The 12,797-nt window shown below is 41.5% G+C and overlaps 1 protein-coding gene across 7 annotated transcripts in view; it reads right to left on the bottom strand.

Annotated features, from left to right (window-relative positions):
* ylpm1 (YLP motif containing 1) overlaps positions 1-12,574 on the bottom strand; it is a 29,819-nt gene extending 17,245 nt beyond the window's left edge. For 2 of the 7 annotated variants that reach the window (XM_026194030.2, XM_026194026.2), the window contains exons 1-19: positions 11,707-12,574; positions 11,041-11,268; positions 10,233-10,271; positions 8,943-9,131; positions 7,352-7,863; positions 4,523-7,156; positions 4,194-4,317; positions 3,816-3,957; positions 3,646-3,735; positions 2,460-2,628; positions 2,324-2,347; positions 2,017-2,207; positions 1,775-1,926; positions 1,624-1,686; positions 1,303-1,422; positions 1,043-1,219; positions 879-962; positions 674-757; positions 505-579 (exon numbers count right to left, since the gene is read on the bottom strand). In XM_026194030.2, the coding sequence (XP_026049815.2) occupies positions 505-579; positions 674-757; positions 879-962; positions 1,043-1,219; positions 1,303-1,422; positions 1,624-1,686; positions 1,775-1,926; positions 2,017-2,207; positions 2,324-2,347; positions 2,460-2,628; positions 3,646-3,735; positions 3,816-3,957; positions 4,194-4,317; positions 4,523-7,156; positions 7,352-7,863; positions 8,943-9,131; positions 10,233-10,271; positions 11,041-11,268; positions 11,707-12,273 (5,664 nt within the window). In that variant the 5' untranslated portion in view covers positions 12,274-12,574. The remainder of the gene's footprint in view (positions 1-504; positions 580-673; positions 758-878; positions 963-1,042; positions 1,220-1,302; positions 1,423-1,623; positions 1,687-1,774; positions 1,927-2,016; positions 2,208-2,323; positions 2,348-2,459; positions 2,629-3,645; positions 3,736-3,815; positions 3,958-4,193; positions 4,318-4,522; positions 7,157-7,351; positions 7,864-8,942; positions 9,132-10,232; positions 10,272-11,040; positions 11,269-11,706) is intronic. The other 5 variants (XM_080289727.1, XM_026194027.2, XM_026194029.2 and 2 more) reach the window with 4 other exon arrangements.
* Between the last annotated feature and the right edge of the window lie 223 nt (positions 12,575-12,797).

Genomic DNA, 12,797 nt, shown 5'->3' with positions numbered 1-12,797 from the left:
CAACCATTTAAAGCCATTTTTTAATCCCTGACATTGAGTTGAGAATGAAAATTATTTTGAACTAAGTCAGTCATGGACACCTGAGCAAATGCTAGAAAAACTAAAAAGAAAACCATGACACTAATGGGGTACTTTCCTCCTTTAGTTAATGGACTGCTCCAGCTATACATATCATATATATGTTTCGGTCTTGGTACTATTTTCCCTGCTCTTGTTTGAGCTTCGCTGTAAATTTTCTAATTGCTACATAAACACAAAAGAGCACGAGCCTAATTATTTTGAATGAACCTGACCGTTTCCATGAATTTCACATGTTTTGCTTTTCATTTGAGACATAAAACTCACCTTGCTGAAACAAGAAGTGGCGAGATAACACTAATGACTTGTGTAAAAATTACTGGATAAGCCAGATGGGAAAAAAAAATAGTGGAAGATGGGAAAAAAAAATAGTGGATATGAATCTAAGAACCACGCATTTATGAAGTGAAACTTTTCATGTCCTACCAGATCACTCTCTTCTTCCTCTTCTCTCTTGGGTTCCTTGGGCTCGTCATCAGGGTTGAAATCTTCCATTTCAACCTAAAAAAAATACAACAAGCACATGTTGGTTTATCTTAATTAGTAACAAAGAAGTGTAATTTTCTGATTTTTTTTCAAGACTGAAAAAATTCACCTCCTCTATAGCAGCATCCTGCAGCAGGGACCGGACATCCAAGCGCACCATGTGACGTGGTGAAGGCTCCCAGTTATTAGACATCTGTATACAGAATGTATCATTGAGAAGTGAATGCTGCATCTATACGTTTAGTAAACGTTACCCTTTTTGCAGTCCAAACAAATATCTCTGTATTTGAGATCAGCTAAGTGATCTTATAGACCTTCATTATATCCTTAAGCGTGCGCCCATGGACATTCCGCTTTGCACAAGTCTGAGTGTCTGCAGTGATTTCAGCCAAATACACCTTGAAATGAGAGAAACAAATCCTTTTTAGCACAGGGCAGACATGAGTGTTTTTCTGGCTCTCTCATTAATATAACTCACCTCAAAGCCTTTAGTTTTAGCTGCACTCCAGAACTGATCAAAATGTTTAACCCTGTCATTAATAGTGTCTAAAATAATGAAAGGAAAAAAGCCATCATCCAAGGTTTTCTTAAACGTTTTAAGCATGCTGCTCCGGTAAGTATCCTCCATCTCCAGCTCATACTCGTACTCCATAGCCTGCAAGACAGGTTTTTCTGCATTACATCGTGCATGTATTTTTCTTTACTGCATGTTCAATGTAATTCATCTGTCAGACTTACCTTTTTTTTTACCCTCTTCCCAGTGTCTGGGTCCTTCTCAACTTTCTCAACCTCTGTCATGAAATAATCATCTAAAACAAGAACTCGGGGAGGTGCACCGCCACATTCAACCTCTTTGTCCTTAACATTGTCCACAAGACAGAAAAGAGTATTTAAGATTTTGTGTCGTTTACAAAAGAGCATTTATTATGTTGAAACCTAATGACACATAAAGACAGTCTATAAGTAAAGGTTCTACTGTTTGTGCACTTATTATAAAAGTTCATTTAGCTTACAATCAAATTACATAACCCTATAATTTGCTAGAAGGACTCGACTCACCCGTATGAGCTTTGCAACATGGGTTTTTCCGCTTCCTGGAAGCCCCCTCATGATTATGACAATCTGTTAAAATAGAGAACTTCAATGAGTGCTGCTCATTTAAAGAGTGGGGTATTGATGCATGAATTAAGATCGCAGTGATAGCTGGTACCCTTTCAGGGCGAGACAATCTGCCAGGTAGTTTAAGGATATCGTCGATATTCTTGATTTCCGGCTTCTTCTCAACACGTGGGGGAGGTTGTGGAGGTGGGACTGGTGGTGCAGTGGGGGGCCCTCTGTCATCTGGATAACTTCTTCTGTCCACTATAGGATAAAAAAAAATCTTAAGCTTAGATTTTCTTATTTGATATTTACTTTACCAATTTACCCTGAGTTACCTCATGTTCAACTTACTGTAAGGTGATGGGCTATGGCTGTAACGTTCAGGCCCAGTACGCTCAAGTATAGCACGCTCATATGGAGGTCTATCATAACCTGGCCTCCCATAATGTTCATCTGGATCACGGCTGCCACTACGGTCCCTATCTCGAACATCCCGGTCCCTCTCCCTGTATCCGGAGCGTAGAGAAGATGCCAGTGGAGATCTACAGAGAATGGGGGCATAATAAGTTTCATTTCATCAACAGAACTTCATATTTCAGACTAGCACAAAGGCACAGTGAAGACTTATCACAGTGTATGACACAATGTCATATAGTACCTTTCATCATTCATGGCCTGAGTGCTTGAATCAAAAATACAGACAAATAAAAAACAATATTATATATATAAAGAAGCAGCACACTACTCCATAGGTAGGGAAAAATGCTGTCAGTAACGGTGAAGAAGCTTCTTACCTGTCATCTCTTTCTCTCAGGGGGTAGCGCTCCCTGTCAAATCTTTCTCTTTCATATTCTGGCTTCTCTCTGTATAATTCCCTCTCTCTGCTGTACTCCCGGCGGTCCATGTAAGGGTCTGATCGTCTTTCGTAATATGAGTCTCTGCCGTAAGGATCTCTGAGTGGTTCTATGAGAATCAAGTAGTTAATAACCATGTATTAGAAAATATAAAATAAAATCCTGCATATATATATGCAGGACTTTAGTTAACTTCTCTATTGATGCATGACACGTGTATGGCAGCCAGCTGACTTGTTTCTACTATTGTTTGTGCATAAAACATGATAATTTTACAAAACATTATATTTCAAATCATTTGAATAAAATCACAGGCTCTGGCTGGTGTTTAGCTACACATTTTAGATGGTCGGATCACTGCTTCCATTGTGTCCATGATCATTTACTCTAGAGGAGGGTGTAAAGCAGGGGTCCCCAATCCCAGTCCACGAGGGCTGGTGTCCCTGCAGGTTTTAGATCTCACTCTGGGTCAACACACCTGAATCACATGATTAGTTCATTACCAGGCCTCTGGAGAACTTCAAGACATGGTGAGAAGGTAATTTATCCATTTAAATCAGCTGTGATGGATCAAGGCCACATCTAAAACCTGCAGGGACACCGGCCCTCGTGGACTGGGATTGGGGACCCCTGGTGTAAAACTTTGTGAAAGGAGTGTAATATGAGTCAAAGAGACAGAGAAGCTCACTTCTGTCCAATGACAGCAATACTGGACATACCAAACATTTCTGTTGGTAAGTGGATTTAATGCTGTTAACAAATCAGACACTGACAATGTGAGAATCGAATCAACCTGTTTTTGTTTTTTTAGAGGGAAAGCCTGATTTTTAGGACACGCAAGCCTAACATTAGCTGGCATAATGTTTGCTTGAAATCAGCTTTTGTTGTTTAGCATGCACCAAAGCTTATGCCTATGGTGGAAGTGAGAAATAAATCATCATTTTGTATGTTTTTCTCAGAATTGTTTTGCTGCTGAATTTTTTTGTGTTTCAGTCACACAGGATTAGTGGATCCTGATTGGTGACCCATCCTTCCAGCAATTCTCTGTGATCCCATGTTGGGACAACAGGAAAATTAAGACTATTGAGTAAATCGCCCAACCTCACATTATACAACTGAAACCTACCCTTTTCATAGCCCCGGTCCGATGGCACTGGGTCAGGCCTCAACACAATCCTCTCACCATAAGAGATCCGCTCAACCATGGTTCCAGGCTCTAAAATATCAAGTGCACATCAGCATAAATCCAAAACATCATTTGGAAACAAAAAAAAAGGTACTACAAGCTGCTCATACCATGACCATGACCATAATCAACCGTCTTTGGAATAACCGGCACTGCAGGTGCAGGGAATGACGGCTGATAATGTGTGGCAGTAGATTTTATATCGCGAGGCACAGATTCAGCTGCAGTTGTCTGAGTTGTTGCAGTCATACCCTGGGAACATACTTGATATTAGAATGATCTAACAGTAAAACTAAAAGAAAATGGAGGAAAAAAATTCTATGTATTGTATTGTATTTTATGAGAAAAGAGAAAACATGGAAAAAATATCTAAATAGATGAAAACAAAACAGACGGGATTTGAATCGACATAATCAATTATCTTGGTCTTTTTACATCAATGTAGTCACACCAAGCAGACTAAAATAATAAAGTTGATTTTTATTTACCTTCAGAGCATTCCTGACTTCTGGTGGAATCTCTAATCCAAGAAGACCAGCAGGCAAATCTGGCAGAACATCAGTTTGTGCAGGCTTGGATTCACTACCAGAGGTTTTACCCTCCTGCAATTCCCTGTGGACCCGAAAGGAATTACTAAGTTAAAACAGATGATTTAACCATAAATTAAAACAGAAATGAATGTGTGAAATTATGGAGTTTCAACAAAAAACCAAAGAAAATACATTTTTTTCAATCTATGAAAATAAAATAATTGTAAATCACATGGATAGATGCTAGTTTTTGTTTGCCTAATCAATGGTAAATGTTTAGAAATTACCTTATTAGTTTAAGCTCTTGAGCAGCTTTCAAGATGATCTCATGTTGGCGTTGGGAAAGGGCAAGTACATTTGCTCCACTGGCTGCTTCAACTGAACTCTCAGGCAGGTTTGTGACAGGTGCAGCTGTAGGTGGAGGTATATGCAAAGGAATTTCTTCTCTTTGTTCCTCATAGCGAGGTCTACGATCTTCATAGTCTATTGGATACCCTCTCTCTGGCAGTGGAGGACGTCTGGAAGGCCTCTCCCAGTCTGAAGGAGGTGGGTAAGATGTTTCATCCTTCCGGTAAGGTGGCTCATCCCTGTATTCACGAATTCTGAGTTCTCCTCTCCCCCGCTCAAGTTCATCATATTGATATGGGTGACCTCTTTCTCTTTCCTCTTGCCAGTGGGGTTCTCTGAATGGCTCTGATGGTGCCTTGCGGGGGGGATAGTCCCTCTCTGAGAGAGCATGCTCTCTGTCCCACTCAGACTCATGATACCTGGCATCACGACGACAGTCATCAGGATGATAGTCTGGTGGTGGCCGACAGCGATACCCATCTTCCCCATGATCATAATCTACGGCATAACCCTCTTTATAACCTTCTTCATAATCCTCATGTGTTGGACCTGGCGGCCACATACCTCTTCCTATTCCCCGACCCATAGGTCTCCTCCTCAGTCCTTCCCTATCTAGTATCTCATGTGGAGGTGGTGGAGGACCTCTGCCAGGTGGTGGCTGCCAATCTAATTCTCCTTCCGTTCCCTCATCGTATATTGGCTCCTCCAAATGATCTATCATTTCATGAGGTGGTGGTGGCACACGACGCCTGCCTCGTCCTACGTCAGGATGCATCGCATGGCTAGGGGGTTCATGTCCATGGTACATGGGATGCATTGATGGATCCATATTGGAATCATCAGATTCCATTCCGTGGCCTAATGGCTCGTGATCTATTGGCCCATGTGGTGGGAAATGGGGGCGGCCTCGTCCTTGAAGCATGAAACCAGGGTGACCACGTGGGGGACGACCCCGACCAGGAGGAAATGGAGGTCTCATGCCTCTCATTGGTGGTCTCCTTTCAATCCAGTAAGGGTCTTCATCCTCTAAGTACTCATTTGATTCAGCTTCTTCCCAGTGTCTGTCCACTGGTTCTTCCTTTCCCATAGGTGGTCCTCCTCTTCCCATGGGTAATCCTCTTCCCATAGGTGGACCTCCTCTGGCCATGGGTGGACCTCCTCTGGCCATGGGTGGTCCACCTCTACTCATTGGTGGTCCACCTCTGCCCATTGGTGGCCCTCCCCTAACCATTGGTGGCCCTCCCCTAACCATTGGTGGCCCTCCCCTACCCATTGGTGGTCCTCCCCTACCCATTGGTGGTCCTCCTCGACCCATAGGAGGACCTCCCCGACCCATAAGGGGTCCACCTCTTCCCATGGGAGGACCACCTCTTCCCATGGGAGGACCACCTCTAGGCATTGGGGGCCTTCCTCTCATCATTGGAGGCCTACCTCTCCCCATGTGGGGTCCTCCTATTGGCTCTTGATAGTACTCTTCCTCTGTGAAGTGATGTTCTTCTGGCATCCACATTTCTTCTGGGGGCATTTCTGATTCCTCACCACCAAACTGTTCATGTGAAGGATCTTGCCAATAGTAGTTTTCTTGTTCTTCTTGCATACCCACATTTTCTTCAGGGGGCATGTAATCATAAGGCATTTCCCCCATCTCTTCCCCAATTGGTACAGTGTTTTGTCCCTTAAACTCTCCACTGCTCCTCTGCCCACGTCCTCGTCCGCGCACCTGGCTAGGCACTGGGGGCTGGCCTCGTCCCCGACCAGGGGGAGGTTTTGGAGGATCTAGTTTTGACTGCTTTTGTGGCTCTGGTTGGATTCCTGAGGACTTTGGAATCTGTGGTGGTTTGCTGTTTCCCAGTGGTCCATCTGGTTTTTGCGAATTTTGTGTTGTAGTGTTTGATGTAACAGCAGAACTAGTATTTACAGGGGGCTTACTGTTAACAGGTTCAGATTTCTCACCTTTGTCCAAAGTAACACTGCTATTTGAATCCTCAGGTTTTGTATCTGTTTGTAATGTCTGAGGAATTGGTTCACTTTGGACAAAAAAACCCTCAGTTGAAAGTAAGTTGTCATCTGTCATATCTTCAGAAGCGCTCTTATCAACCAATTTCAATTTATCTTTTTCATTTTCAGATAGCGGCTTATCAGACGATTTTTCTGGAGTCTTAGAATCTGGAGTTGGAGGTTGCGGAGTGACTGGTTCCACCTTAGGCAGCATTCCTTGCTGCTGTTTTTCTTGAAGGTTTGGTGGACATTCAAGACGAGGTGAAGGGCCAGTGAGCCTTGTGGAATCAAACCTAGGTGGCTGCCCAAATCGAGGTTGATCAAATCTGGCCGGTCCATCAAACCGTTGCCGTTGTTGATCGAATCTAGGTGGACCATCAAAACGATGCCTTGGTTGGTCAAATCGAGGGGGACCATCAAAACGGTTAGGTGGTTGGTCAAACCTTGGAGGACCATCAAAGCGTTGTTGTGGGTGGTCAAATCTTGAAGGCCCATCAAATCGCTGTTGCGGTTGGTCAAACCTTGGGGGTCCATCAAATCGCTGATGTGGTTGTTCAAATCTGGGGTTGTTTACCCTGGGAAATATAACAAAATAAAAACAAAAATTGAAATAAAAATAAAAAAAAACACCCCATTTAAAGAAAACAATAATTACAATTAAATATGAAGCAATTTTATATAAAGATGTGCTTTTAAAAGATAAATATAACCAAATGTATAACTGAGCAAAACATAGTAACACATAGTAATAAAAGACAATTACAACTTACTGTGGACCCCTGACATTGTTGAAACTTGGTGGCTGAACAACTGGGGGAACTGGGGGTTGGACTCCTATGCCACTAGGGGCACTTCCTCGAACTGAGGGCACAGCAGGTGATTCTGAATGTGTTACAAAACCAGTAGGCTGTGGACCTTGAAGTCTTGGACCAACAGTAACAGGGGTCTGCTGCATACCTGGGTTTACTGACTGCTGCAAAGGCGTGTCTTGTACAGGGTACTGGCCATACTGTCCCATCATTCCACTATTATATTGGCTTGACGCAAACGGTACCATGGCAGTGAGAGTAGCCACTCTTTCTTGAAGGTGGGCATTTGTTGCATTCATCTGTTCCTTCCACTGTTTCCACTGATGCCCATAATCCTGCAGTTGGTCTTTATGAGGATAGCTCTGGAATTGCTCATACCACAGGGTGAAGGAGTGATTCCAGTCTTGGAATAGAGGTGTGAACTGTTGCTGTTGCATTTCGTAGTGCCTCAGCTGCAATTCTGCAGACATTGACTGCAAAAGAGAATTTTGGTGATTATTTATTGCTTAATTTTACATGCAGATAGGATAAGTATTTAGAAAAACACATTTGAGTTTGTACCCAAATTGAATGAAGGGTTTAGGGCTTTGCTTTTTAATAGGAAATACATTCTTTTTAGGAACCAACATAACTGGGTTAATGATTCAAAAGATATTTTATGGACAGAATTGAGCTATTCTTTAATTCTAAACTAATTAAGAAGGTAAAAGGTTGGTGTGAAAGCACAACACAATATCTAACAAACTATTAATGAAAACAGATCATCCTTAGGCTGCAAATATAAAACAAATCCCATGTGATATGCAGAAAGCATTAGTAGCAAGTTTTTAAGCTGCTCTGCAAGTCAACAAGGCCTGGAGATTTACTACAGACAACAGAAGTGGATGATAACACATGAGCTTTTCCGTGGTGAAGACAAAAAACAAACTATCCCCAAAAAACAGCCAAGTGTAGCACAAACTGCAACAGGTAAACATATAATTTTACAAGTCACCAAGAGAAGACTTTATAACTGTAAATACAGAAGGTTTAACACCAGGCGCAAACTATTCATCAGCCTTAAAATGGAGAATGGCTGAACCTGCCAAAAAACAAAAAGCCAGACAGAATACAGAATAATCAGCAGAAAGCACAAAGAAAGCTGGGACCAGCTCATGATTCAAAGCATAACACCACCTATCAAACACAGTGGAAGCAATATGATACATGGGCATGCTTCACTATATGTTTAGGGATGATGTGAATCCCATTGACTTCAGACATGTATAAGGATATGCTGTGCACTCATATTAAGCCAACTGTAACAAAGCTGTTGCACCCCAAGAGTTTTCCCACAATACCATCTCTAGAGTTTAAAGAGAATGGTCCAAAAGTGCATAGGAGGAATCATGGAAGCTGTGTCACTGCTTAAATATTTCCAGATGCAACTGTACATACAGTTATAAGAAAGTAATTACAACTGTACATAAGTTATAACAAAGTAATTACTCAGACATTACACATGAAACTGAAAACTTATTGGCCATCAAGATCCCATTGGCCATTTACCTACCTGTAGGTTTGCAGGCTGTTGAATGAGGCGTTGGTATTGCTCCAGAATCTGCTGAAGCTTCTCATGTTGTTGCATGAGAGCCTGATATTGTAAACCGGCTCTCTGCTGTTGAACTTGTTGCCAGTGTGCTGCTGCAGCCTGTAACTGCTGAAGGCGAGCAGCTTCCTCTGGGTCTTTTGGTACTTCAGGCTTTAAACAGAAACAAGAAAAAATTATAGCACAGTATATCACTGTAAATCACAATTTTTCTTTAAAAAAAAAGTGTATGCAGTTTGTAATGAAAGGAAGGAAATTACGATGAATCCAAGACACTATTGAGAACAAAAACATTTTTAGGTAAGAGTGCCTTAAAATACTGCTCATATTGCTGAAATATTGGACATGGGATGAGTACTATAACTGGGAAAGAGCCATTACAAACACTATTACAATTACAATGGGAAGGATGAATGAAAGTGGTTGATTCCTGCACACTTAAGCCACTTAATTCATATTATGGCAGTTAACACAAACAATGGGATAAAATACACTGACCCGCTACTTCATTAGGTATGCCTGTTTACCTGGTTGTTAACGCAAATTTCTAATTAGCAACTAAATGGCAGCAAATATGTATTTCAGTATGAGGTCATGGTCCAGACGACCTGCTGAAATTTGAACTGAGCATCAGAGTGGGGAAGAAAGGTGATTTAAGTGACTCTAAATCATGCATTTTCAATCATTTTCTTTTTTCTAGGGTTTGCAGTGAATGGTCCAAAAAAAAGAAATTATCTAGTAAGGGATAATTTTCTTCGAGGTGCCTTGTTGATGCCAGAGGACAGAGGATAATGGTCTGATTGCTTCAAGCCAATAAGAAGGGAACAGTAACTTAAATAACTACTTGTTCTTCCAAGATATGCAGATGAGCATCTCTGAATGCACAACACTTTTAGGCAGATACACTATAGAAGCAAAAGACATGACAACAAGTTCACTGTACTCAAATGACCTCACCGCTCACCAAATCTCAATCCAATAAAGTACCTTTAGGATGTGGTAGAATGGGAAATTCCCAACAATGATGTACAGCCACCAAATCTGCAGCATCTGTACGATCCCATCATGTCTATATGGACCAATATGTCAAAGGAATGTTTCCAGGAATTTGTTCAATCTATCCCATGATAAATTAAGGTCGTTCTGAAGGAAAAGGTGGGCCCAAACCAGTACTAAAAAGGTGTACCTAATGAAGTATCCAGTGAGTTTATCGAGGAACACTACAATAATGGCAGAATGGGTAGTGTGACTTACTGTGTCTGTAAATGTAGGTGGTTTTCCTACATTTTCACTCTGTAAATTTATGTAAACAATATAAACAGTGTTTAGATTCAGGAACAAACTAATTTCTCTTAATACTGGTTGTGGTGTGTTCTTAGAGGCTATTGAATAAAACACTGGTAATGTTAACACTATGCAACTTGCTTAAATTCCCAGGCAAACGGACAAACATTTTATCTGTGACTGCTTCTTGAATAGTTGCTGGTAGAGGTAAAGCCTTCATTAATAATTTGCAAAAATAAATAAATAAATAAATGATCTCAGATATCCACAGAATTCGGTGCAGCCCAGGAAATTTTAATTGTCCATTACAGCATTCAAATGCATTATTATTTTATTATTATTCATATATTTAGTTTGACAAACCTATAATATAAACTTTGAGCACACACCAACGTTTAATTCACAGAGAGCAAGCCATGCTGTTAAAATGTATTTTATGACTTATGCAACATTTTAATAGTACGTTGTATCGCAAATTATTTAAAAAAATTATCAAATTAGGAAACTATTTATGTGTTAATTCTTATATATTATCCACAATGCAAGTCAAATTTTTAACTGGAAGCCTTGACATGCTAGCCTCAAGCAGAAATCCGGATAATCCTACAGAGATGTGTGGGTTAAGCTCACTTTTAGAGTTCAGCTCTATTGAAAACCGATATCACTTACAAATTCCAACAGATTTTGCACTGCTTTCATTGTAGCAAACTAATAAGATATTAATGTGCAAATTGATGGCGTTCACTGTTTATGCATCCAATGGTGTAGGAATTCTTACCCTTACTTCCTCAGGTAGTGGTGGCGGTGTTGGAGGTTCCTCTTTAGGCGGCGGGGGTGGTGGTGTGCTTTTTGGTGGTTCTAATGGAGGGGGCGGAGGAGCTGTTTTGCCTGGGGGTGGTGGCAGGGGAAAAGAGCCATCTCCATCTTTCTGATTCTGTTTGGCTCTCTCTTGCTTCAGTTTCTGCAGATTCTGAAGATGCTGTTTGTACCAGAGCTGCTGCTGCTCCTTGCAGAAACAATTACAAGAAGATCTGTTCAGCCATTTTCACACAATAATCTTGGACAATTACAGGAGAAGTCGAGTCATACTTAGAAACAAAAACAAAGGAGTAGGATTTCTTTATGCTGTACCTTCTTAAATTAAGAAGGCTAGGAAGTTAAGAATATGTCACACTTCTCTTAAATTTATACTTCAGATTAAAAAGCTCAGGATATTTACTTGGTGGTATTATTAAGAATCAGGTGGCTTAACAGTAAAATATCAAATTAGGGTCCAAGCTTCCCTAGCTGAAAATTACATTTTAAAAATAATAATATATTGTACTCTTCACTAGCTTGGGTTGAACGGTGTTTTCCTGTTAAATAGTGCAATGTACCTTCATATGTCTTTGTTATTTACTAATTTCATGTATATTATTAGTAATTCAACACTAAAAGCCATTACCTGCAACGGTAAGGATTTCTCGTCTTCTGCCGTGGGGGCCTCCTTGGGTTTGGGAGGACTGCTGTTCTCTGGTGGCTTTGATGGCTGCGGCTCTGGAGGGGGAGGCACAGGCTGGGTATCGGTGGGATGCGGTTGCGGAGGAAGTGGAGGAGGCTGCTGGTGACCCTGTTTGGGAGCAGGGGGTACTCTCGTCGCTGAAGTCTCTTCTGGTTTAAAGTAGGACTGAGCGCCAGCGCCGCTGTCTACATGTGCAGGTCCTTCTGGACGCCACGACGACCCCATGTACCCACCAGCGTGTGCAACGCCGTATGCAGGAGCAGCAGTACTGGCATTGTTGCCGTGTTGTAATACAGACTGGAGCTGTTTCTGGTGGAGCATCTGCAGCTGCTGCATCTGCTGGAGGTGCTGCTCCTGCAAGCTGGAAAACAACGAGCCGCTGGAAGAGGCCTCGAAACCGCCGAATCCGGGAGCCTGGCCAGTGTGGCTGCCAGCCAGTGGCTTACGGGGCCCAGCACCTCCATAGTTTTGGGACTGAGGTGCACCGTAATTTCCCCAGGTAGGATACATCGTTAAAAACAAAGCAGCACACGGCCTTTGTGGAGGCACATACAGCCTAGCTCGGAGCGGCTTCCAAAGCTAACAGCTAACGTCGACCTACGTTTTTTAAACAAAACGACGGCTACATTCTAATTTCCCCACTGAGCATCAACACATTAAATAAAGATATCAACACAGATTAAATAACAGCTATCCGTTGTAGGATATGATGTAACGCTGTGAAACTATATTAGAAAAATGTTCATACGGTTTTGCAGTTGAGCGACCGACATTAGACGGCACACTGCTGATGACGGAAACACATCACACATTAGATGATGACATCCGGTCAAGCGCTGAACGTTTAATAGCGATATATTTTTTAAGTTATCTGCAGTATATACATTTTTAACTTAACAATACATTACATTTTTTGTCTTTTGTTTGATCTGTAAATTAGTTTTTTTTTGTTTTTTATTGTCGTTAGCGTCTGCTTCTTTTTTCTGATCATTATTGTTGTTGTTGTTGTTGTCGTTTTCGTTGTTGTTATGATC

This window comes from Astatotilapia calliptera, chromosome 15, assembly GCF_964374335.1.
Source record: "Astatotilapia calliptera chromosome 15, fAstCal68.1, whole genome shotgun sequence".
In the NCBI taxonomy this organism is placed as follows: domain Eukaryota; kingdom Metazoa; phylum Chordata; class Actinopteri; order Cichliformes; family Cichlidae; genus Astatotilapia; species Astatotilapia calliptera.
The sequence above is the reverse complement of the archived record's forward strand: the minus strand, read 5'-3'. Positions and strand labels throughout refer to the sequence as shown.